Genomic DNA, 26,458 nt, shown 5'->3' with positions numbered 1-26,458 from the left:
CATAACGTAAGTCGATATGCATTAATTATAAGGCTTTCAGTATTTATACTCGTATAATTGGCAAATTCAATACAGTGCGAGAAAAAAGGAGATATGTTCATGCAACAAATCGGTTGTTTACGAGATTTTAGTAACACGCCACATAGCGTGAAACCTACGTCCAAGTGCCCGTATAATCTTCTCAAAAAAATACAAAAGCGATTTAGCTTTTAGATTAGTAAAAAGGAAATCCATTTTTTAAATTAAACAATTTTATTTATATAAAGGGCATTACATGGTCAAAAATACCAGTAAGTAAAAGAAAATACCACAGTTGAAAAACGAAATATTTGGCTTAGTTTTTAATTTTTTGAATATTGAAAAATAGGTATATTAAGGGTTCTATGTAAAACCATTTTTAATGAAGTTTTTTATATTGGTAGAAAATTGGTTTTTAGAATTTAATCGAAAAATGTATTTGACGCTGGTCATATTTAAAAACCTTCTTAAAACTTAAAGTGACAGCAGTTCTTATAAGCCCTCCAAAAACGTATCAAAAATAGTTAAACGAATTTTTAAGTTAAAGTCTGATATTTTATTAATTTATAATTATTACTGGAGTACGAATACATTTCACATTTAAAATATGACGAGAATTGCAACAAAGGTTAAAGAGTCCTACGCAACTAAGCGAGGACATCGCATCGCATCGGATGCCAATCCTCCTCCTCCATCGTTTGAATTGATTAGAATTACGTTTCGAGTTCGCATTAATGATTACAACTAGCAACTAGTTGTGGTTGGGTTCGGGACCTCCACAGTGGAGCACCGGGTGGAGGCGTCGAGGGTCATCTTCTCACTTCGTCCTGGTGCTGCGTAAATTCGATGCTGAGAGCACCGACCGCGGGGGTGGCGGGCGCTCCAGGTTGTCCATGTGATAGCGTCGCGTCGACGGGGAAGACTCGTTCTTGCGGCCCAGCCGGCTCAAGGTGCTGGCACTGGTGGCTCCATTATGTGGTGGTGGCTTCCGCGGCAGTGTGGACATCTGCAGGTCATTAAAAACACATAAGTAACTTTGGAAAATATCTAATTATATTAGGTAAACAAAAAAAATTACCCCATTAAATCACCTCATTACTTTTAAAATAATTTTATTGATTCAATATTTATATGACTTAACTAATGCGAAAGCTCAGGGCTTTACATAAAAGGCAGATATATTCAATGCTATGGCCAAAACCCATTAGCTATTTCAACAAATTTGTTCAAATCTAATTTGTGTTGATCACCTTTGTTCAGTGATTCTCCAGCAAAAACCAGTTTGAAATCATGGGGTCTTATCGAGCAGAAAACTAAAATTATCATTTAATGAATAATCAAACTTGATTTTCGCTTTCACACATCTTCGGAGATTTTGAATCTTAGTTTCCTATATAGTTCTGGTCGTGAATACTAATACCCCAAGGGAAAATATAATATCATTTTACCAAATTTAAAGCTTAGGGCAATTTGGAAAATGTTTCGAATAAAGGCAACTTAATTGGGTCTTAGCCGAACTTCAACTTTATGATGATTTTCTCAACTCACCCGCTTGTTCTGCTCCTGGGAGTAGTTGATCTCGTAGCCCTCGCTGATGTGCTTGGGCTTCCAGGGGGCCAGCATGGAGACGGACCTGGAGACGGTGCGGGTCATGGGCTGAAGGGGCGGCGGTTGCTGGGGAGCCTGGGCCTGCTGCTTGCCCTTGCGAAGGTCATCGCGTGACATCGACCGCCGGCGCAGGTTGTATGGCTGTGGGATGTCGCCCACCGTGGTGGCGTGCAGATAGACCACGCTGCGCTGGCTGTGCAGACTGGACTCGCCCTCGGTGCCGGAACTTTCCGCCGGATAGCGATCCCTGCCAGGATATGGATGATTCAATTACTTCTAGTTGTCAGAGATTACAAATATATGTGCAACCCACCTGCCGTAGCCCACATTTTCCTGGCCCAAACTGTTGAGCAGCCCACGGCGTTCGGCACTCCTGGCCGGCTTTGGTGGTCCCAGCAGCGGACGATCCTCGATCCGCTGGCTGCGCGGTCCATCCACCGACCTCTCCAGTGACATGGCCCGCTGACCCGCCGTGCTGCTCCGCTTGTGCCGCTCCGCTGGCTCCGGCTCAGAGCCGCTCTCCGAGATGTCGTGCAGCTCGCGGGAGCGCGAGTAGTGGCGCCTCTTCCGGAAGTCCACCTCGTCGCTGCCGTTGTCCAGGTGCTGCATGGAGCTGGCCCGCTGACGACTGCCGCCGCTCTGACTCTGGACCTGGGCCTGGCCAGCCAGCGTGTGGCGGTAGTCGCGGGCTGGCGGAGGAGGACTGCGGTCGAGGTGGTAAGCACTCTGCGAGTGCTTCGACTGACCCAGCGACGGACGACTCCTGCAGAGCGTAAGCAAAAATACATTTATCAGTTAAAGGTCTTCAAATGTATAATGATAAAAAAAATTGAATTGGTAGAATTCAAAATGTGGTAAGTAATGTTAAAATAATGTTGATCCAAGGTAGAAAACATTATGTACACATGTAGTGTATGCGACTTAATGAAAATGAACTATCTATTACTATAATATTTATATATTTTAATACATTTAATAAAGCGAAATTACGTAAATTTACTGTGAAATTAATGGTCTATTTATCTAACGATTCCCCACCTGGGCATGCTGGTGGCCTTGGAAATGGTCGGCGGATTGGAATCCAGATCGGTGTCGCCGAAGAAGCGCAGATTCTTGGCCGGAGCAGCTGTCGGGTTGCGTTTGGTCCGCTTCAGGCTCGAAGTGGTCTCACTGTGTCCATTGACGGATACATTGAGCTAAAAGGAACATATTGGAACAGATTACGAGGACTTCTTTAGATAGGTATCTTTAGATTCTTACCTCCTTGGGACTGCTCTTGGCCCGGCGGTCCAGCGATCTGAACCAGCTCGTCTTCTCGACCTTCGCGAGCGGCGACTCCTTCGCCTTTGGCTGCTTTTTGGGCGGCTTGTCCGCTGGACTGCGCTTCACCAGCAGGGGACTAGCTTTGGGCGTGGACAGTCGGCGTCGCATCGAGATATCGATAGTCTGGACAAAAAGAACAAAAGATAGTAAAGTAAGTAAGTAAGCACTTTAAGTGTATGTCAATACCATTTTAGGTATTCCTTAGAATATTAAATTGCTAAATTGCTTAAAAATTAAGCTTAAAATTTTAGTAATAAAAAGATGTGACTAGTTTTTAATATTTGTAACATGTACAACTTTATAATTCCATTATAGATTCTGGCTGATACTACAAATATACTTTCTAATATATTAAAATGTTACAGCGTTGCCATGACTTTTTATATAATAAGGTGACAATTTTGGATCTCAACCATACAACAGCATCGAGGTTGTTGAATTGCTGATATGTCTGTAAATGGAGTTTGAATTAATCAATTGATAGAAGTTTACCAAGAGACAACACTTCAGCAATTTGACAGTTAATGGAATTCCCTCGATTTACTTTTGAAAAAATAAAAAAATAAAGACTTTTATGTCCCGCTAAGGTGACAACCAAATATCTTTTCTGGTTTTATATTACCAAAATTAACTTTGTTATTTTCTTATAATTGCTTCAGAACCTTAGGCTCCCATTGCAAAGTAGAACTCCCACAGACACCGCATTTGCACGACCAATTTGATTGATATTTTTCCCCATTCAACCCAGGTTTGACTTGGTGGGCGGTTTGCTTTCGCTTTCGGGTCAAAGGTCGGCTTCTCCCACAGCCTCGCAACAGGTTGCGAATGTGGGGCAGGTGGCCTTTATGCGCGTAGCCGAGTGGGGGAGTGGGGGCCGGCCAATAAACTTGTTTTGCCGTTTGTGAATGCGACTGTGAGTCGGCTCGTTTTGGCCGGCCCAATGCAACTTTGGCCCACTTGCGGTTGAAACTGTAATAGGTATTGGGTTTTGGGCATCCGAATGGGGGGATTGGCTAAGGCCGCCCTCCTCACGGGCCGAATATTGGATTTCAAATCGGGTAGAGGCTGCAGGTGCCCAACCCCCGAACTAGATCTTTATTGTGGCACCTAACAATAAGCCAGGTATTACGCACCCACTAAATAATTACGTATTCAAATATGTGCCCAGAACGCGACTGCGACTCCCAATATAGTTTATGACCAAGTTGGGGCCCCATAAATAAGCTAACAGAATTATTGACACAAATCTCTGCGGTTTCTCTTTCGCGTGTGTGTTTTTGGGCATGTAGAACCTCTGGAATGAATGGCAAGCACTTAAAGATTTCGGCGGAACACTTCGGGCGGCATGTTTTTATTGGGTGCCCATGCCCCCATGAATAATGGCAGCGCATTGTCCCGGGAAGAGGCCGAGTCCCGGTGCTCAGGCTTTATAAATACCTCTATCACGCAAGCATAATTTTTGACAACGGTCCGAGGCAGCGGCCACACCTTGGCCCGAAACTCCTGCAGGATGGGCCCATTCCCCCTCATCCCACCATCCCCCACCTCCCCATAACGCTCCCTTAAAGCTGGCTGATTATAAGCGTTTTTGGCCGCCCACTTGGAACATCCGGCAGAACGAAAAGTGGCAACATCCTCTAGCCCTCTTAGACTTGGCCAAGAAATCCGCTGAAGCATTGCAAATTGGCTTGCGGCACGCAGCAGCAGCAGCAGCAACTGTTGCAGTTGCAAGTTGCGCAACGTGGACAGCAACACCTCGGCAACAGTAGCTGCCAACCGTTTTGCATCGGAATCTGGGCACAGACCGAATTTGAATCCGAATCTAAGCCCAGTTTATTCAATTTCCCCGCCCCGATGTTTGTCGTTTCGCTGTCAGCTTTCTTAATTTGCGAGCGCACTGACAAACGGACTGACAGAGTGACAAACTGACTGGCTGCCTGAATGACAGAATGACAGCAGCTGCGTGGGTCTTCCACTTCTATATCTTACACACATATTTATATATATCCCCGATGCGCGACCCTCGACGCTTTTGTTCTTGCTCGAAATTTATACGACGCCTCGTCGCTGAATTGTTTAGCTTTTTTCGTGTTAGCGCTTTTCGTTCCGTTTGCAACTCTATTTGGCCAGTTGTCGTTTATTACTTAAGAGTAGTCGCGAGTGTTTCTTTATGGTCTTGGCAGCTTGATCCCCCCAAGACCCCTAGAGGCCCCCAGCATCCCCAGAAGAGATGTGCCCCAAAGTGGACGTGACGTCTTGTCTTCTAGGTCTGGCACCATTTTCGGCTGGCCTCCGACGCCCACCCGGCTCGCCAAGAGAGCAGGAAGTGGATCTGTTCGAATAGGGGCAGAACAATTGGGCAAACATCGACGGGTACTCGGACCCTACTCCTACTGCTACTCCCCCAAAAATGTAAGACCCATCGACGCAAGTCTTGATTAATTCGAAATTAATAATAGCCGACCATGACCAAATGAGCCGGCGAGGGTCTGGATTCCCAAAAGCTCTGTGATCTTGGCCATCTATGACCCGGGTTAATGACCGCCGGCTGGCGCCATCAATTGGGCATTAGGCCAAAGGTGCTCGCAGTTGCACAGCAAAAACCCATATGTGTTTTATAGCATACCTCGATTTTTACCTATCATTCTGTTGCCAACCAAATACTTGTAATTTATTGGAAATTCCGATTTGGAATGAAAAATATCTGGGGGTTTGCTTCGCTTGCGTCACTCTTAAAACCAATCGTCACAATCACAAAAGTTTTTTGAATTGTTTAACATTCCAATTTGGTAAACAATAGTATTAGGTATTCGATCTTGATTGTGAATCTTAGAAGCTTAGTTATTTATATATGTTTGGCTTTGTGAAAAATAAATAAAATACACAAAAAATGGCATTCCTATCATCATTTCATATAATGATATTTCAATTCAGTACTTCTTAGTTACTGTGCGTTTTAAGGGTTTTTGAGTGTAACCCGAGTTTGGAGCTTAAAATCCGAAAGTACTGATCGAACCATCTAAACCCCTACATGATTAGTACTACTATCTGGTATCGTAAAAAAGGGTTCAAATAGTCAAAAAAAAACATCGTATTTTTTTTATGTTAATACCAAAAGAGACTTGTTTACAACATTTTTGGATCTTCAATATAAAAAGTGTTAAAAGTGTGTGCTCTCTACGTCTTGACCTACAATAATGCTAAGGTCAACTTAAATGGGCTTATATTGTACTTATTAATCAAGTTTTACACAAAATCTTTAAGTAGCGAGATAAGCCGAAGGAACGCCTAATGGGCTTCGACCCGATAGGTAATACTTTCAGATTTCGAAATCCAAACTGGTCAACTGATTGAGTTCATCTTGATGATAAATAAATCCATTAAAATACTCGTATATCTACATTTTTATAATTTTTATTGGCTAGGGCACTCTTACCTTTGGTTCGCGTGAGGTCTCCTGGGCTGAGGTGTGATGCTCGCGGTACCGCGACCGCATCTCCTCCTCTCTGACCATGTAGCGCTCCCTCTCCCGTTCCTTCTCCTTCTCCCGCTCCCTGTCCTTGTCGCGGCGACTCAGGGTGCTACTGTTCCCGTTGCTCATCCGCTCCTTCTTGCCACTGGACACATTGCTGCCACTGCTGCGCCCACTGCCCCCATTGCTGGCGCTTCCTCCGGCGCCCGTGAACAGCTGCTTGACCTTCTCGAAGCCCCCAAGCTTCTTGTTCCGCTTCAGGGTGCTGGAATCCTCGCTCTTCTGGGTCTGCGATTGGGTCTGTGACTGAGAGTGCTGCTCCCGACGGCGCAGAGTGCTGGTGGTCACCGGGTACTTGTCCAGATGCGGATCGAAGTGCGAGCCATCGTCGATGGATCTTTCCCTGTAAACGTAGCTGTGCTCGCGGCGCAGGCGCGACGGTACCGCCTGCCGTTGCAATTGGCGCTGCTGCGCGCTATCCCGCCGCTCCTTGCGCAGGAAGGACTCGCAGGCCCTTATGTCGTCGAGGATCGTGCGTTTGCGCCATCTAAACCGGAGCAGAAATATGGTTTATTAAATAAATATCCAGGGATTGTTTACAATATCTTAATTTTATAATTGGTTAAGAAATTACATACAATCCGAACTGAATTATTATTAATTAGTTTAAATACAAGAAAGATTGATACCTTAAGGAATACATTGGAATACAATAATCAATCTTTGTTGTTATTTATAACAATGTTATTTCATTCAATGAGTAAGAGCGTGGGTACATCAGATATTCGGATACATTCAGAAAAAAAATGGAACTTTTGACAAAAAATATGATGTCTTTAGGAAAATACTTTAAGAAAACGTAGTCCATACGTGTGGATTCTAGGAAACTATAAATTTTACAAAAGTTTGACCAGATGGAATTTTATCTAAGACCCGATTTCCGGTAGGAAAAAGATTTTAAAGTGTTGATTACAAAGTTCCCCTTACCTGGTGGTCAAGTCTCCATTGAAGGACTCCTTGCGGAAATCGTTCTCGATTCCGGAGTCCCCCTTGTCAAAGCTGCGCTGCTGCAGCTTGTCCCGCTTCAGGCTGCTCTGCCAGTAGTCCTCCCGTTGTTCTCGCTGCTGCTGCGTCTGCTGGGCTCGCAGTTCTGGCGAGGATCGGTACTGGTCCGTCAGCTGCGAGTCCAGGCTCTTGGGCTCCTGCTCCAACCGATCCGCCGAGTTGTAGTCCCGCTCGCGTTCCCCGATGCGCTCGCGATGCCGCGACTCACGCACCTGACCATCCCGCTGGGTCTCCCGCACATAGGTCTCCTTCACGCCCCCGTGCCCGTCGTCGTAGTACTTGGTGTGCCGGTAGCGGGAGGTCTTCTCCATTTTGGGCAGCGTGGAGCCGCTGTCCACCTGGGTTCTCTCCACCGGATACTCGTTGGACAGCTCCTGGCGCACAGGGCAATGGAAGCGCTCTGGCTCCCGTTCGGGAGTGGGTCTGCCCACCTCCCTATTCCTGTCCGCCTGACGCTCCAGGGTGGCTCCCTCCCCGAAGCGCCTTGTGAGGATGCGCGTCTCCAGCTGAGCTCGCCTGTAGCCCAACTCGTCCAGGTAGGGCGATGGACTGACGCTTCTGAGGACTGGCACTATCGGGGGTTCTGCCCTGCGGGGGAACTCCTCCTCGTAGTAGACCTTCCTGGGCTCATAGCCCAGGCCCTCGTCCTCGTCGCTGAGGTTGCGGGGACTCAGCTGCTGCCAGGGCGAGGGTGAGTGCGAGTGACTGGGCCTGTTGGCCAGAGGAGCCCCATTGGAGGTGGGCGAGTAACTGGGCCGCACATCGCTGGCCCTCGGCGGTCTGGCCGGAGCGAACTCCCTCTGGGGAGTGCGCACATCCCGATCGAGGGGCGACGACCGACGCACCTGATCCTCGCCCAGATCCAGCTGGGCATAGGTGATGCCCTCGTTGGGCCGTATGTAAGAGAAGGCCGGCTGGCTGATCACCGGCTGTGGGGAGAAGCGCTCCATGGACAGCCGCTTGACCAGGCCGTCCACGGTTCGACCCTTGGTCAGCGGCAGACGCTCCGCCGGCTGCTGGGAGCTGTGCATATTCTCGCCGGACTTTGCCTGCAGCGTCTCGATTCTGTCGCGGATGCCCGCCGAAATGGAAGGACCTCCTCCGCCTCCTGCCGACGTGAGGCGAGGTCCGTCTAGCTCCGCCTGGGAGCGGCTGCGGGCTAGCAATTCGCTTAGACCGCGACCACTTTCATCCTTTTCGCGCGGCGTGACGGCGTCTGATTTGCGGCGCTCCCGCTCCCGGAAGTAGTCCCTTTCGAAGAAGTCCTCCCGCTGGGCCTGCTCGATGATGGGACTCAGCTGCTGCTTGGACTGACTGCTCTTGTCCTTGTCCCTGTCTTCCTGGTTGGCTTTCCTGGCTAGCTTGCTGCTGCCCACATCACTCTTGCTGCGCACTAGACGCCTGGCGCCGCCGTCCTCGAATCGCGGGTCCCTGTCCAACTGGCTGACATTCGAGTCGCTCTTGCGACCGAAGAGACCAAAGATCGAGGGCCGCTTGCTGGTTGGCTTCTTGGTGGAGGCGTCACTGGCGCTCCGGGTCACGGGCTTGCCCTTCTTGCGCCGCGTGGGCAGGGAGTTGAAGTCACTGGGCTGGCTCTGGCGCCGCTGCCTGGCCCGGAAGTTGGGGATGTGGTCGCCGTTCTCGGCTTTGCTGTGGTGCCTGCCCGCCTGGGCGATCACCAGGGCAGCCTCCTTGCGGATGTCCGCGGGATCGATGTCCTTGGGCAGCTGGTGGTAACTCGGCTGGTTACCCGACGACTCGTACTCACTGGGATGCTTGCCTGTGGAATACATAGAGAAGTGAAGACCCGGGATTAACATACAATTGCAGAGGCTGTTCCGCGAACTAGTTGGCATTCATGTAAAGACAAATTAGCACATTAGCCGACCGATGATGTAATATCTGGCAGCCAGCTGTGGCCAATTCACACTTGCCAGCTGCTAGCTGCTAGCTGCTGCTCGCTAAATAAGGCAGCCCGTCCCGTCCAGACCAATTCGGCTCAAGAGTTGCGAGACTGGCCGTCTGACAATGGATCTGGCCCACGTCTGTCGCTCGATCCGAGATGCTTTTGCCTCGATGGACCTGGACCCGATGCCCCGATACCCCACTACCCCGAGTCCCAGAGATATCTGGTGGAACGCCTGCTCTGTAATCGGACGCTGTAAGCGCTAATGGCCATTGAAGAGGACGGGGCTGCTGCGGTCCCAGTTGATCTATCTCTCATAAAGATTCCTCCACTTCCTCACTTTTTCATAATCATTATTATTTAATACGCCGAAAACAACAGCAAAGGGGCCACGAGAACAAAACAGAAACGCCAAGGAAAACGTGCCGAAACGAGCATCATCATCGTGGCCAGAACGAGATGTGCTAGCCGAGATGCGTGATCTCTCCAGTCAGCCAGTCAGCCCCTTTTCCGGCCAGCTCTGTTCAAGTTACACAGGAAGAAAGGTGAGTCTTCTGTGACTTTAAATTTGTTCATACAATTGTCAGTACTTAAAGAATTTATTACAAACACCCATCCCTAATCACTAAAAAAGAAACATAAGTAGTAAATACAACTATAATTTTTGTTTGATTGGTGAAGGACATATGAGGCCTTAAAACTTTAAATGCGTCTATCACAAAATAATAATTTTAGAGGTATATCAATCTTTTAGTTAACTCCTATTAAATTTAAATGGCGATTTAATTGCTAACATAAATATAATTTACTTCTTTTAAAAGAGTCTATATCCACAATCATTAAAAAAGAGACATACATAAGTAGTAAAATATGACTATAATTTTTGTTTGATCTTTGATCGCTGAAAAACATATGAGACCTTAAAACTTTAAATGCGTCTATCTCAAAATTATATTTTAGAGATATGACACTCTCTTAGTAAACTCCTATACAATTTGGATGGCTAGTAAAAAACACTTTTAAAGCAAAAAGTAACAAAAAAATTTTTGAAATTTATGTTAAATATAAATATCTGTGAAAATCATAGTTTACATTTAAATTTAAAACATTCAATTGTTAACAATTCTTTTAAAAACTCCTATGTTCTCTTTTTCCCGTGTAGCTCACACATTTCTAAACTTAACGCTCAGTGTCGAGATCTCAGATCATCGGAGGCATCTCTCTTCTGCGCTGACCTTGCCCCGAGATCAACTGGACTTCTGTTGCCCCACCTGGCATCTCCCCCTCCCTGGCCCTCCTCCGATGGAGCGTTGTCCATTCACCTGCACAACCTGTCACATTCGCGGACCCACGAGGCAAGAACCGCTCCCACATTCGCTTGATTCGTGCTGCAAAATGGCAAAGTGACACCGATGTCTAATCGAAATTCAAACAACAATGAATAATGACAGAGCTGGGCGTGTCGTGTGCCAAATTGGTTTAGCGGAATGGGATTGGAAATGGAATTGAGAATTGAACTGGGGATCGGGGATTGGGATAAGGGAACATTCTTGGGGCCTCTGCGAGACTGTATTTCTCTGACTTCATCGCCATCAACATCTCCAACTCCATCTAGAGCTGCAATCAGCTGTCATGCGATATGTGTCAAGGTGAAAAGTTGGCTCGCTGCACCATCATGATGGCTCACTAGTCTTGGCCAACTTACAAGGTTTCATTTGCCAGCCGGCGGCGTTTTGTATCTTTCTCGTTGCTTTTTTGGAGGCAACAGGAAAACATAAATTCGCACTAAGCGACAGCATCAATGTCGGCTAACCGTAAACAGTACCAGGTTCCCAAGACCCTAAGACAATGATCTCGGGGCGAGTGCAGCATTTGATTGATTACCAGGCGCTGAGAGCCATTCATTAATCTAATCATTGATCCACTTAATGTGGCCACGCCAGCTCCAGCGGGCTCTGTGATTTGCAAGACCATCCCGGGCAGTTCCATGTAATGCGATCTGGTCCGAGGGGCCAGAAGGAGCTGCGAATTTTAATAACCTTTTTCTGCTCTTGGAAAAGCTGGCGATAAAGCATCTGATCCACTTTTCCAACTGGTCTGCCTCTGGGCGCCTTCCAGTTGCAGGTTTCGGTTTCGGTTCCGGTTTTTTTCAGTTTTTGGGTAGCTGCACATAATTTGACTGTCGTGATAGCTTGGTGACTTTGCCTCGAACACACTGACCAACTTCGGAGCCACGCACCACAGATATACATACGTCGAAATTCGGCTCATATAAATAATGAAGTCTTGACTTTTGTGGCAAGACTTTCACTTGCCGCAATTGCTTCCAGGAGCAGGTCGATGGTTATAGTTATGGTTTTACTTTGGTTTAATGATACCAGTCGGTAATTGTCTGGCGAAGATGGTGATGCCGTAGTCGCGACCTCCAGTCCGCTTCATTAAGGCAACCACAACCACAAAGTCGGAGAGCCATCTCCTCCTTTCGTCCCCTTCCCCGTCGACGGCAAAACGTTTTAGTTGGCAAAAATGCTTTATCCCCCGCTGGCCATGTCAGTGACAAGATAAGGTCGAGCCAAGTTGGCTAAATGGGAGCTCACCCGCATTCCTGCCTCCTCTCGCTACTGGTCTAGGTCTACACTCAAAAAAATCCATTAATCTTTTAGCAGTTCAAAAACTAAACTAATCAATTCTGCGATGTGCGTCTTGAAGCCGATACGGCACTTTTAAGTAATTTTAGTCCTATTATACTTAAAATTCAATCACAAAACGCTGGGTAAACTGTACTTATGCGTAGTTTAATGTGCTTACTTCCCCTTATAAAACATTCTATACTTGCTTTATTGTACTTGCTTACGATATAGCTATGGTACTATTTGATTTTTAATATTTCTAAATATCTATGTTCACGATGTCTTTAATATTGTAACTTACAATATCCTGCGGCTCATCATGACTTTTAAGATGTTTTTATAAAAAGAGGAGAAGCATATTTCTAGAGACGAAAGATCTATTAAATTTGAGAGATCGAAGAATTCCTTATAGATGGCTGTGCAATATTTTCGCCAGTGCATGTCTAGGCCTGGCATGCTAAGGATCTGCGTAGGTTGCCATGGGGTATTTCAATTAACCGGGCGCACTTTCGATTTCGTTAAAGGGCCTAGATCGCCGAGCTGACGTTCGGCTTTATCTGGGCAGGTCCGGGGACAGGTCGCATTTATTTTGCGTATGAAAATAATTTAATGCTCCCCGGCTAATCGGGGCTGTGGAGCTGCGGAGCCGGCGTCCAGGGCCCAGGACCTAATCACTTCAAAAGCGGCGCCGCGTCCTTGGGGCAGCCCAGGTATGCAAATCAGCGTGTTGCGCGGACTCAGCCAGTGCAACTGCGGCCGTGGCCAATTAAAATTGCTCGCTGGCCATTCCCGCACGGCTTTCAAAACAAATACGAATGGGAACTTTCGCTAAAGAATGGAGGCGACTCGAAAGACTGAGGCGACAAACTTGTTTCTCCCCCTAAGCGGCTGTCAACAGCAACAGCTATAGCCAAAGCCATGGGTCGGGCGAGAGCGGATAAACAAATAACAAATCACCGAAAATAAAATAAAGGCAACCGAGCCATTCGGCGAAAAAGAGTTAAAGAGCTCTAAAAATAATCTGCGACTCATTTCAATACACATTTCGATAAACAAATGACGCAATCGTCTGCAATCCCAGGTGATTTTCTGTTGCGACAATTGAAGTTGGGCACACGAGGATTTGTAGGCGAAGGCAAGTGGATGATCGACAACTCCATTTAGCCGAATTTACCCAGGTTCTCGATGTGGACTGCCCGAGGCGTCCCTCTCTCTCACTGTACAACTTGTCACAAAGCACAAACACTTCAGTTTCAGAACGATACTGACAGGCGGGCCGAGAACCTGACTGAGTCCAATATCAAAAGCGACTGAAAGCAATCTCCGGCGAACGGGCAACCAGTCGACAACTGCGACTGCCTACGCCAATGTCACTTGGCTAAAATAGTAATAGTACAAAAAAAAGACATAACAGCGAGAAAATAGTGCGAAATTTGTGGGCAGTCAAGCCAAAAATGAGACCTATTAATTAAGTTTCTTTGGCAACGCAAAAGGCAAATGAAATAAAGAAAAACATATGCAAATGATGAATTAATAAAAAGCATAAATGGCATTTTAATAGTGCTCTTCCCAGCCCAGAAGACCCAAAGATGGCACGAGAGCAAACAGAAAACCAGTTGGGGCTTTGACAAAGTTCGCACTCGAAGGCAAATCAAATGTGGAGCTGGCTCGGTGGCGAACACAAATTATGGAGAGTAGGAAACGTAGCAAATGCCATAATAATGACTTGCTCTTTGCCTAATTAAATTAATTAATTAAAGGTGTACGAGCTCATTAGAGAGCACGGATAATGGGGAAATGTCTGGACGGATGGGGTGAGGTCTGCGTTGCGCAATCGGGAGGGGCCTACGCTTTCGGGTAGTTAAAGGTGGACTTGTTCTCGTAACGCCTTTTTAATCAGCCATCTGAAATTATGTCATCAGCACACACATACGAGCTGCATATGGGAAATCGAACGACAGACAGACAGACAGACAGATCAGAAGGACGTCGACTTGGCCCGATCGCCAGATTTCGAACAAAGGAGCCCCGATTTGGCACTGCTCCCTTGCCTTTCGTCACCTGTCCGCCTTGGAAAAGCCGGCTAAGTGCATCCACCAGGCCCAATGCAGAACAGCTGCCGACCCGACTCGTCTTGGCCAAATTTGTCGCTCCGCAAGGTTGATCACGCTCGCAGCCGCGCCAGCGAGGCTCACCTGTAGCAGCGCGGTGCCTCAAATTGGCTGAAATTAGTCGTCTTTTAGTTGATTTTTTACAGTCAACAACTTTGACTTTTGACTGCACTGTAATTTAGCAGAAAATTCACATGTTAACTTGCGGATAAAAAATGTTGCCTTGTGCCCAGCGGGCGAATAATTTTCCACGAGCCAACAGATTGCGGTCTTCTGCGCTTTATCTCTCCCTACTTTGTTGCGTCAAAATTAAATCATCATTAAATCTGTGCTTTACACATAATTGCTTTAATTTGCATGCAAAGATAGCGCGGAGGCAGAGACTGGAATTCATTTTCGACTCCGGGTTAAATTACTCTAAGCGTTTGTGACTGCGGAGATAATAAGTTACTTGGGGTATTACTTGGCTAATTGGGGTTCGTTCTTTGAAGAAATTAAGTCATGACTTTCCACAACATACGTAGATTGCAATTTAAGAAATGTTTGAAAAAGGTTTGTTTCAATGTCTACCCATGTACCATAGCTGTCATTGCTAGGAACTTGACTTTAATTGACTTGTTCAAACTTAATCAGGCCTCTTTACCTCTGGCTTAAATCACAATCCTCTTAGCTTATGTTTTCGGCGACCTCGTAACCATGCAGAAATCACAAAGCTAATGAATCGTGCCTGGCCGGCAGATTACCTAATCACGTTACATTTCGCGACCTCGACTTGTTGCATTTGCCTAAACCAATTCAGAAATTGCAATTAAGTTCGTTTACGTCCATTAAACGAGTTAACCGAAATGGCAGCCATTTGATGCAATTACGCGACGAGCAAATCTGGTTCATAACCATTTTAGATCCACGCACTCGGCAGCTGGCCAAAAGGACTTGCCGTTAATTAGCCATGGATGGGCAATGGCCAATGGCCAACGGCCGTCGGCCATACCATAAGGAAATGCCACTCACTGGCAGTTCTAAATTGGGGGGACCGTCTAAAAAATTAACATTTGCGCCGGTTTAGTCATAATCAATTTTTAATTTCTTCATTCCCGACAGTGGCCATAAATACAATCCGGCTATGAAATAAATCCCATGTCGTTGCTGTCGCGGCTGCCAGACATAATCATAACAATAATAATATAGTCGAAGCTGCGGAGACAAAGCGTCCAGATGCAGTGGGTCCGACCACAGTCCCCTGCCTCGAAGCCCCCATCTCCCGTCCTCATAGAGATGATGTGCAAAATGATACCCGAGCGGCGAGAGCGAGCATCTCTCGGCCGCGAGTTGCAATGCCTTATAAAATATCAACTTATTTAAAATAGTTATATGGGAGCTCTCTACTTTACGCCCGAGTCTGTGTGCGATTATTCTCAAGGTAAACTACATTTTATTGTTGGGGCGGCTTTGTTATTATTATTTTTATTGCTTTTGGCATTCGTTCTGGCTTTATTCGCCCACCAGCGCGAGGTTTCTTTTTGTTTTTCTTTCTTTTGCCACATGTGAATAGCTCAGTTGTTTGTTTTTCATATTCTTGGCCAAATTTGAAAAGCTAGAAAACTGAAGAGCGTCTCCACACGGCAGTTATGCAATCGATGGTGGAAAGCCTTTGGCCAGAACTGGCTGGCCAAGTTAATGAGTTGCATTCGCGTGGGTTGTTAGCGTCCGTCATTGATTGACCAAAATTGGCCTACTCACACAAATATACGGGTACGTTTCTCAGATGCCACTTGGTTAGTAATTTTTTGTTAGCTGGTTATTGATGAGGTTTCTTATAGCTGGTTTTTCTTAGTTTGTCATTAGAGATCTTTGTGAGTTCGTGTTCGCCGCTCTCATTTGGCGGCTGCGCGTGTTGGTTATTTGTTTTTAATTTCTGGTTTTGGCTTTGGTTGTGAATTGGGGTTACGATTGTCGGGGGAGGTTTTCCTTAACAACGCACTGACCTATCCGCTTCACGTGCACGTCCCGATTAAAGCTGACCCGGGGTCCTCCGTTCGCGGCCGCAGTGTGCATCTTATCTCAGGGATTGGGTAGGTATCCTTGGGCTGGTCTTGGGGCTGCTTTCTGCGTCTCTGTCTTTGGTTTTCTCTCTCCTGGCGGGTCTTCTCTCGGAAGAATCGCAACCCTAAGTAAATTCTTTGTGTGACAGTCTCATCGAACTGTTTGAACTCTGCGCATTTTCCATTTAAGCTAGGCAGTTTAAATGGATTTCAGCTGCAAGAAGAAATAATTCTCTGAGTTAACCTCGTTTTCTTGGATTATTTGTGTTATTTGATTATTTTCCTGCCATTAGCCAGCATGGGTTTAGTTTGCAGCTCTTCAGTTAGCCTAGTTTTCAGTCTTATGTTGGCCTTGTTTAGGTTTTTTAGCTCATTATTAATCTTTATGTACTGTACTCATGCGAGTGTAGACTTGGTGAGGGAAAGTATTATTAAAAAGAAATTAGTTAAACTAGAGTTAAGAGAATTAAAGAAATATTAATTGTACAGGAAAGATATTTTGTGTAAGCGCTGAACACTTTTGATTTAAGCCATGGAATTTAAGCCTACACTATTGTTGTTATCAAACTAGAATAATCATATTTCTAAGATCCATTTGTTTGTTTCAATATGCGGGGGTCACCTCTTATAAAGAACCCTTTGATTTTGTCAAATTGTTCATGCCTCTCCAAAGAGTATAAGCATGACAGCAGTCAAAAGAATAATTGCCAATTAATTCTTATTCTTATTCCGATTCTGAATCCAACTTCCACGCTCACTCTGACTGATTCCCCAGTTTCGGGAGTGGGCACAATCGAATTGAGTTTTTTCTGTGTTTTCATTTTCTCTGACAATTACAAAAATAGACACACGACGAGGGTGCTTGGGCTGCATACGAGATTCAAATTCTGAGGGGACGGGGTGGAGGCGAGTCTAGAGTGCCTGGGAGGAGAAAACTGTAGAAATATTGATTGTGATTAAGCAAACGCGATAATATTCATATTTGAATACGAGAGTGCAAACTCTATTTAAACAATGCATTATGCCCGAGGACACTCGGACCACGCCGCTCCAGTCTGCTCCGTTCCCCGACCCAAATGTACTGCCAGGTCCCCCAGAAGAACCTCCAGTTTAGACAACCGCTCCATGGACACGCACCCACCCAGGCGAACACATGCAAAGACTGCGAAACGAGAGACTTTCGAGGGATCTTTGGACTTTAGAAATATGGGATACCCTCTTTAGGTGGTTTGCTTGTTTTGTGATCTTTCATTATTTTCATTTAGATTATATTTTATAGGTAAATCATTACTGTTTTTCTAAATGCTAGTTATATTTCTTCATAATCTTCTTTCATGACTTAAATTTTTGAAGAAGAATGGGCCATTTTAAGCAAATAATAATAATAATTGTAGTTCATTTTAAAAAGTTATTAATAAAAAAGAGCATTATCAAATCTGAATTCATTTAAATCATATCTAAATCATTTTAAAAATGAATTTCATCCAAAAAAGCTTCTTAATTTAATATGTCAGTAAGCTGAATCCTCAGATATTTCACCACATCATGCTTGCAGAGTATAACAAGGAGCCCTGTAATGTGTGGAAAATGCCTGTCTATTATGGCACCTGGACAAGGACGAGGCCGCTGCTCATTCACTTACTGGCTTACTTACAGGCCGCGGTCCTACAGGCTCAGACCCAGACCCAGATACAGTCCCAGTCGCAGTCGCAGTCCTAGTCCCATTCCCACTCCCCGATCCCCAAGCAGACTCTGGAGCTGGCTTTACGCTCTAACGAGCACAATCGCCCGGCTAGACATCAATGGCCACGTCGTCTGTCTGATCGCGGGCACCGATGCAGTCCGTTCGCAGGGGAAAAACGCTGCGAGCTGCCAATAAAAATCCTTTACCATATAATTTGAGTGCGCATGCGTGCGCCCTGACGTTGATGGGAGCCGAGTTCGAGTCCAGGCTGGGATCGGATGGGATAGAATGGGAATGGGCTGGAACGCAGGCGCTTATGCGCAATGCTATGCCAGATGCCGATGTCTGATTCCCGATGCCGATTGCCGAGCGTTGATTGCGCCATGAACGTGATTTGTTTGTAAACACGCATTATTAAGGTGTAATAAACATAAAATTTGTATCGCTTGGCGGACCTTGGAGTCGCCTCGGCGCTGCAGCCCGGCAATTGCAATTGGGCACCTCACCTCGCCATCCTGGCCGCACATCTTTCAATTAAACTAAAAAGCCGGGGTGTCCAGCCACTCCATTCACAGCTCGCATTTGCATGCGTCTGGGGAGTAGCTAATTTCAGGCGGAATTATGCGAAATTATACGAATTACGCCCGTACATGTGGGAATGGGATTAGATTAGCGCGCAGAGTAAACAACTTAAGCCCCCCGCGCGGCACTCCGCCCCCCCGAACAATAATCGTTCTGAACTTGAACTTTAACACGGCGGTAATGATAGGAAACCATAGAACCCCAGAACCAGACTCAGAATCCGAATCCGAAACCGAACTCCACCCAAGTCTGGCGGTTCCCTCAGCACCGCCGCCCCTGTCAAGTGAAACCAAAAGTGCGCAGCAAAGCAAACAAAACGCCTCGACTTTTGCCCACTTTGCGTGTGTTCTCAGCGCCGCGGAGTCGGTCTGACCTCTGGGGTTCAGCCAGCCAAGGAAGATCGGCCAGGTCCACTGGGAGAACAGAGCAGGCCTAAAACAAGCCCCACGTCTTCGTTCGAACACTGGACATCGACTAAGGAGCACAGTATAGTTTGCAACTTTGCGTCACCAAACGGTCATACGTAATATTTAATAAAATTAATGGTATCTTCTTGTTTCCATATATAAACATTCTTCTTGTTCCCATAAATAATTATACTTCCTGTAAAAACCTTTCATTGCAAACTATTAAAAAAATAGAAGTTTTATTTCCTTGAGAATTCTCCGCTATCTTATTCCATTGTAATGAGGCGTTTAAAATACAATTTATTTGATGTAGTTAATATTTAATTGTACTTTATTTTAATGATATTTTTTTTAAGACGCTTTTTCTAATGATAAAATTAGAAACAAAAACATATTTCATCTTTGTCAAGTAAGTACGAATACCTTCTATAACTTTAGATAAATCAAGAAAGCAGAATATCAAAAGTACTTAATTTCGAAAATTTCGTTCCAAGAAAAGTCAACGTTTGATTCTAACTAAAGTTACTTTAATTTTTTATTCTTTTCAAATTTAATCCGATTCTATACCCTTTTTCCGCAGTGTGCCAGCCAGCGCGGCCTTTCGCATAGAAGTGAAAATGAAGGTGTAGTCCAATTTGTAAGTATGGCCAAGCCCTGTGGCCATTCAAAGTCCATGTTATGCAAAGATCAGAGCACCCCGTCCGCCCCTCTGCCCACCGCCCCCGGAATGCTGAATTCTGGATCCTACTCCCTCTGGAGCGGAGGAGCCGGCCCAACTGGACGTTGTCTAGCGATGGAAACATTTTTCCATGCGTGCCTCGCCGCTCCGCCGCTTTGTTGGTGGCGCTCGTTCGCGTCTTCGACTTTGGCAAATACTTAATTGCATTTCGATATCTATGCCGAGGCATCTGTGAGTGAATGCCGCTGCTGCCTCAGCGGGCCGACTGGCCAATACCCAATACCCATGCCCAATACCCAATACCCAATGCCCAATACCCAGTGCTCCAGACGTCCGAGACGGGTGGACAGCCAAAGAACGCGCCGGCGCTGTCTTTGTTTGGGCCAGGAGTCGCAAATCGAGAATGGGGAATCGCGAATCGAGAGTTTGGGCCAGGCCAATACCAGTGCGTTTGGCATGGTCTGGATCTCGACTGGCTGGCCTGAGACCCTGGCGACTGGCGTTGTGGGTATTGTCAGGTCTTACAACTAAATTCCCCTTGAGCCGAGCGCTTTACTAAGGAAATTAGTAATTGCTACTCCCATTTAGAGACATCTATGCGGGCATCTATGTACGTGTGGCATTCGCCAGATGATGACGATGACAAGTTCCCCGCTCGGAGATTGTCTGGCGATTGTCCAGCGCCCACTCACAATCGCGCAAATGGGCGGCGAAGAGGGGGTCGGAAATATAATAGAGCTTTGGTTAGAGTTTAGAAATATAGGGGTTTAACATTAAGCCCTGACAAATTTTAAAGTATATCCACTACATAAGCAAATAATTTAAAAATTCATAGTAAGCACAATGTTACAACTCTTATTTGATTCGAAGTCTTTGGCCCACATATTATAGATTGAATCACAAATTGATACCGGTATTTAATATACTGAAATGTGACCTCAACCTTTTGGAATTCCAAAAGTATAAATATTTTTGGGTGAATGTTCTTTAACCCCTTTGGCCCACGTCTCTGGTTCTGCCCACCAATGCCGAACTTGGTCACATTGTCCGTCATCGTTTTTGTTGCCGCTCCGCTGTCGTTTTCACGCTTTGTTAGCCAGCTAAACTGTATCTGTATCCGAATCCGAGGAAGCTTCCCTTTGTGCTAGTATCTCACACTCGGACTGGGACCACTATGTATGTTAGAAGGTTAATCTGTGCGGCATTACGTGGCAACTTTTTCGTGCCGTGTGGCAAGTGTCGATAGCATAATTGCAAGCTGTTCCCAGCCAGCAAAAATGTAAATCAATTTCTTCGCTTACATGTCTGGGTATTTTTTGCATGATTAATAATGGCCTGAGACTGCCGGAGGGCTGGAAAGAAGACAAAAGATTTCACTTTTCGAACTCATAATTAGCCCTGGGAGTGTAAGTATATCGAAGGTGATGGAGCCGTGGATTCTATCCATGTCATAGCTGGTGGCTGTGCGACTCCTAACCTGCACGGAAATCAATTAGGCGCCGCGGCGATTGGACAGTAGAGAGTTCAGATCGATCGATCGATCATAAGTCAACAATCGCTTAAAACGCGATCAGATGGAGAGATGGTGTCGAGACACCAAAATATGTAGATGTATTCAAAGAGATTTGATCAAAAAGGTTTTACTTTTGATTTTGTAAAATATTGGTGTCATCCAAAAGACAATGACCTGATTCTGATTTTATAATGATGGGTGTTTCTTTTTAAGTGTTTAAATTAAGCTCCGATGATTTTAAAGTATTGTTTTAACTCTCACGCCTGTTTGGAACGTTCTCACTTTTGGGGCAACTCCTGGCGCCACTCCTCACTCCTCATCACTCCGAATTCCCAAATCCGACTGTCGAATTCTTCGCTCGTTATCGCTGAACTCGCCAACAATTGTGCGCAATTATTGGCCAGAGAATCCACGAAACACGAAGCTTTCCCTGGGAAATCAATAAAGGAGGCAGCGTCAAAAGTTTCCGGCAACGAATCAAGCGCGGTGGCAAAGGTCAGCCAGCTCATCTCAGAGGCAGAAAACCAAAAAATAAAACGGCCTGGAGCCAAGGAAATCGAGTGTCTCGTTGAGTGGGAAAAGGGCGAACTTGCACGCGATGCCGGCTGGGATGGGAGCTGGATTGGATGGCTGTTTTTAGCCAAATCCAATGCTGCCTTCTTTGGGTCTGTAGTGCATGTCATAACCAACGGTGCATGCGCCATCTTCCGCCTTGCATAAGAGCCCCGGATGGTTTCACTTTCCCGGGGTAATTAATGCCGATCGCCCGGCTAGCGGTAGCTGAAATCGTAATTTATGCTAATTTCAGTTCGCAGATCGTTTAATTGATCCGCGTTAGATTCGATTTCGCAGGGGCTTCGATTGCTGGCCAGCAGAGTTCATTGATATGCAGTTCGATTCGGTTCCATTGCCTGGATCCCAATGTTGTTGACCGCGAATCAAAGTCGCTTACTTGTCGGACTGGCATACAAAGTACGCTTTCAACACGGCCTTTCCGTACGCTCGTGGGCAATGTTTTGTGCCCCTCATTGGGTAATTCGGGGGTGGATGGGGGTACGGGACTTATGGCGTTATGAAAGCGTTACAAATCTTGGCTTTGAATACGACACTCGAACACAGTCCACTTCAGATGGGGCCGCTCTGTACGTGATAAGGCAATGATGATGATGACGACCCGTCATAGACCAAATCGCGTCTCATTAACATTTCGGCCATAATCGATTCAGTAAAAACTGAGCTGGCCCGTTTTACATCTAATTTATGTGCATGTAGCAGTGTCGCTTGGCCAAATGATATCATGATGAACGGCCCACGTCTTGGGGGCGATCCGATTCTTAGAAATTCGTAATTGGCTCGGAGATGAAAGCGCCCCAAACAGACCGAAACGGGCGAAACTATCGGCCAATACATCAATTTAATGACTTCATTGAAAGCCTTCTCGAACCCCAAAAAAGAAGAGCCCCAAATACATTTCGGATCAGGGGTCTTCCAGCTTCCCAGAGTTGCCGTTGCCTTTGTCGTTTACCTGTTTCCCAGGGCGTCGAGTTGCACCTGCTTTTTGCCCCGGCGACACCTGATATCCCCCAGAAAGGTCAGGCTCTGAACCCTGGGCCCCGAAAAAACCAAATTAAGCCAAACGAGCGTGTCAAATGCCGCGGATTGGCGGGGAAAGAGGCAGAAATAAACCCAATTGAGACCCGAGTACTTCCGCAGTGCTCTATGAAGTGTCGTATGCCATATACCGTTTCGACCGATCCGATCCGATCCGACTTCATTTGATTCAATTCCCGCGATCCAACTTCCGGCGAAGAGCCCCAATGCCAGCCGGCGATGTTTGGGCTCTTAAATCAAATGCGACCAAATCAAATAATTTGTTAACACTGCCGCTTAAGTCAACAGTTAAACAATCAGCGATCGACGGCGCTTTCAGGCCGATTGCGCCACAGACATTGACAGACATTGATTTTTAAAGCCATTTTGTGAGTTTTGCCCGCTTTTGTTTGGCTGTTGAACCCCCATGGGCAATTAAAGCTGCACGATGCCAAAGTGAATGTGCGGCGAGCTGCGAAGAGCGCTTCGCACTTCCAATCGATCGCGTAAGGTCACCAGGGAGTGGGTTATAGAAACCAAGCCGAATACGTCGAGTCGGCAATCAAATGTGTGGTTTAATACAATCCTTAAATTAGGCCTTACAAAAGCTCTGTTGGAATTTGATATGCGGTCATTGAATGCATTAAGTCGGTTGGCGATTCATTTTATATTTGTGGGTTTTGATTACTAATAAATTGTAACTGCATATCCACACAATGACTCCTCTTTTTAACTTTTCTTCATAAAAAACGAGCTCAAATTCTTCAGCAGAAGAGATGCAAACGATGACATTGACCATTTCGAGTGGTATAAATCCCTCTTAAGAGTACATATGTAAATATGGATTTCCAATACTGAAATACAAATACCAAGAAAGGGTATTGACAGAATTAAGTTCGCGTTAATAGAATTAAGGAAACTGACCAGAAAAAGAAAACATGATACTTAACACCATTACAAGAACACACTTTATTAGATTTTTATCTCAGATGGGACTTTAATGTTTAAGCAAATGGTGACTGGGTCGGTATTGAAACAAACGTAGTAAGCCCGTTTCCCCGACTTATCTAAAAACCAAGCTATTCTTGTTGGTGTTAAGCAAACAGTTGCATTAGTTCCGAGAATGAACTCTGTCGGCGGCGGTCTTTGATCTGGGTGACTAATTACTATGTAGGTGTACGTGTTAAAAGCCGGACACGGACACTGACTCAAAGCAGGAAGCTCCCCGGGCCGGGTCACAAACGAAATCGAATACAAATTGAATACAGAAAATCGAAATGCTGGCATCGCCTTATGCACAAATACAAATCATCCTTGACGCATGCACACCAAAAACGGCAGTTAAAAAACAAAAAAATAAAACCGAGCGAAAATATCGGAGCTGGAAACTGAAAACAAGATAATACGGAGGCAAGGCAACTCCCAAAAACGAAAATGAAACAAGCCGTAGGACTGCATACAAGGCAAGGCTGTAGACCTTTTTTGGCCACATCAACAAAAGCGGCTTTTTGAGAATTTTCAATTTTTTCAACCGCCAACCAACCCCCCACCCTGAGTGCGTCCCTCCCGATCGGAGGCTTCGTTTAAATTGACGTTTATTTCCAGACGACGGCGGTCGAAACTTTCGAATTTTTGGACTTTAATGAGGAGTCGAGTTAATTTGGCCGGGCATTTGAAGAGGCTCACGAGGCTTTCGGGTCCTGAGCTGCAGCTAACAAAACGAGAACGAGGTGTTTACCAAGGCACCTACAGAGACACACCGACGCATACATACAATATAAAGTATATTTAACCAGCAACGAGCATCCAGATACAAGTGACGTCATGGGCCTGGCATTGGCATTGAAACTCAAGGTTGGTTGGGTCAAATCTTTGGGGCCATAAAACGTCTCCCACGCAGATAAAAAAATATAAATGTATTAGAACTGGTGAGATGGCCTTAGTCCGGGGGGTTTTTCTCCTCCTCTTGCAGATCCTGCCACAGCAAAAAAGGACTCGAAATGTACCTCGAGTGCTTGGGATACAGATTGGATAGGGCTAGCAGATCGCCCGCCATAACGATAGCGATCTGGGAATAGCGCACGGATGGCAGTCCAAAAAACCAGGTTAACGTTTTCTTCGGATCCATTTTTTTCGGTTTATCTCCAGACGTTAGAATATATCTGCCTCGAAACTACTTCGAAATGAGCACTAACTCCCTGGCGATAGGGATTTCGATTCTGATTTGCTAATGAATAACGAATAGCTTTGAACCTGAATACAAACGTGCCGATGCTGGCCAATTACTTATGTATATTTTGCAGAAAAACCACACAACACCCATAAATATAAAATTCCTAATCGTATTAAAAAGCAAAGCTAATGTAGACTCTGCATTTGCAATGCTAATTCGAAAGAACCAATATATAGATTGCTGAGAGTAGGCAGATCTCAAAGATTCTCGTTTCGAAAACGCGAAAACTTTCACTCAACTCGGGGCAGTCATCATTGAAAAATGTTTGCTTTCTGTTGGGAGAGGCCTTCGCAATTCTATTTCCGCCCAAAACAATAAAGGCGCTCGCATTTGCGGACTCGGTTTAGTTTTTATTAACATTAGAATTGGCCATTGGTTATTAATTTGCATCCCCATTCAAAAGCCCCGCCGAAGGTTGTTAAGTGTATTTGTTAAAGTAAATGTTAATGTAGTTCGGAAAAAGGGGGCAAAGAATTAACGAAAGAAAGTAGACGGCGAGAGATCTTCTTTGCTGAACCCGAAAACGACTTCCAATTAACCAGATCGGGCGAAAGGTTGAGCGGATCAATCAGCAACTCCAACTGTGGCTCTGACTCACAATCGGCGCTAATGCGTTGGCCGAATCTATTCTATATACGGATATGGAACAGTCACACACCCACCCACATAAGTGTGTAACTGGGACACATTTCGGGGGTCGTAAAGCCCACTACAGATCGTTACTGCGATTACCATTCGAGGCTGAATTATTCAAGAGTACTGTATCGCTGGAAGAATCTCTCAGAAGCTTGGGTTTTAGTATGGATGGTCCGGAGATCCGATTCGGTTTCAGTTGGTTATCAGGGCAAAAGCATCTACGGCGTTAGCTGCGGTTTTAGGGTGGTTCTACTGTACAAAGCGATCGTCGACTCACCTCAAAACAGCATTCCTCGTGCGTTAGTGTGGGGGAGAACAAATGTTTTTGCAGTTCTAAGTAATTTGCGCAGTTCTAATTACGTATATTTTGTATTTGATGTGGGTTCGTTTTTGCGGCTTTCGTTCCCCTTTTTATTTATTTATATTTTCATTTTTTATTATTTCACTTGCCAAGTGTCGTCGCGAAAATGTTGCTTATTTGCAATTTATATTTTTCGCTTTTCAGACTGTCGAAGTTGGAGTTTTGGTATGCACGTCAAATTTTAATTAGTCGAAAACGTTTGCACAATTTAGCGAAAATTTATCACGATTTGTGTTTGAGATTTTGTGTCGTTTTGCGTGGGTTTCGCTGAACGGTTGAATGGACGTGCCGATGGTCGTTGGTTGTTAACTTTTATGGTATTGGCAGGGAGGATCGAGCGATATATCCTCAGTGGCAGATGGGCGCTGGCCAGTTCGTTTGTTTTTTATATTTGTAATTAATTACTGCTGGTGGAGGCGAACGCGACGCAGTTTCGTTTCTTTCTGAGCTGAATCGCGGGCTTTTCTCCGGACCAAGTGATCGCGAGTAAGTCTGAGAGCCGACTGAAGTCCAGGTCCAGCGTTTTGGCCAAGATCGCAGCCAAAGCTCCGAGCAGAGAGCCCCAAGAGAGCGAGCTTTAAGCGGGCTAACAAGTGGC

At 45.6% G+C, this 26,458-nt stretch overlaps 2 protein-coding genes across 2 annotated transcripts; both read right to left on the bottom strand.

The window, feature by feature from the left end:
* Positions 1-551: 551 nt before the first annotated feature.
* On the bottom strand, positions 552-26,370 carry blo (bloated). Its single transcript, XM_017087905.4, has 9 exons — positions 25,777-26,370; positions 16,119-16,389; positions 7,409-9,266; positions 6,386-6,968; positions 2,887-3,072; positions 2,665-2,822; positions 1,940-2,389; positions 1,567-1,873; positions 552-1,024 (listed from the first exon to the last, which is right to left on the bottom strand). The coding sequence occupies exons 2-9, from the start codon at positions 16,186-16,188 to the stop codon at positions 836-838; spliced, it is 3,801 nt and encodes a 1,266-aa protein (XP_016943394.3). The 5' UTR covers positions 16,189-16,389; positions 25,777-26,370; the 3' UTR covers positions 552-835.
* Positions 24,398-25,765, bottom strand: LOC108019862 (uncharacterized). The gene has a single exon (XM_065863060.2). The coding sequence runs from the start codon at positions 24,756-24,758 to the stop codon at positions 24,570-24,572; it is 189 nt and encodes a 62-aa protein (XP_065719132.2). The 5' UTR covers positions 24,759-25,765; the 3' UTR covers positions 24,398-24,569.
* Positions 26,371-26,458: the final 88 nt, after the last annotated feature.

Source organism: Drosophila suzukii, chromosome 2R (assembly GCF_043229965.1).
Source record: "Drosophila suzukii chromosome 2R, CBGP_Dsuzu_IsoJpt1.0, whole genome shotgun sequence".
Classification (NCBI taxonomy): domain Eukaryota; kingdom Metazoa; phylum Arthropoda; class Insecta; order Diptera; family Drosophilidae; genus Drosophila; species Drosophila suzukii.
Note: the sequence above shows the minus strand (reverse complement) of the source record. Positions and strands in the feature narration are given on the sequence as shown.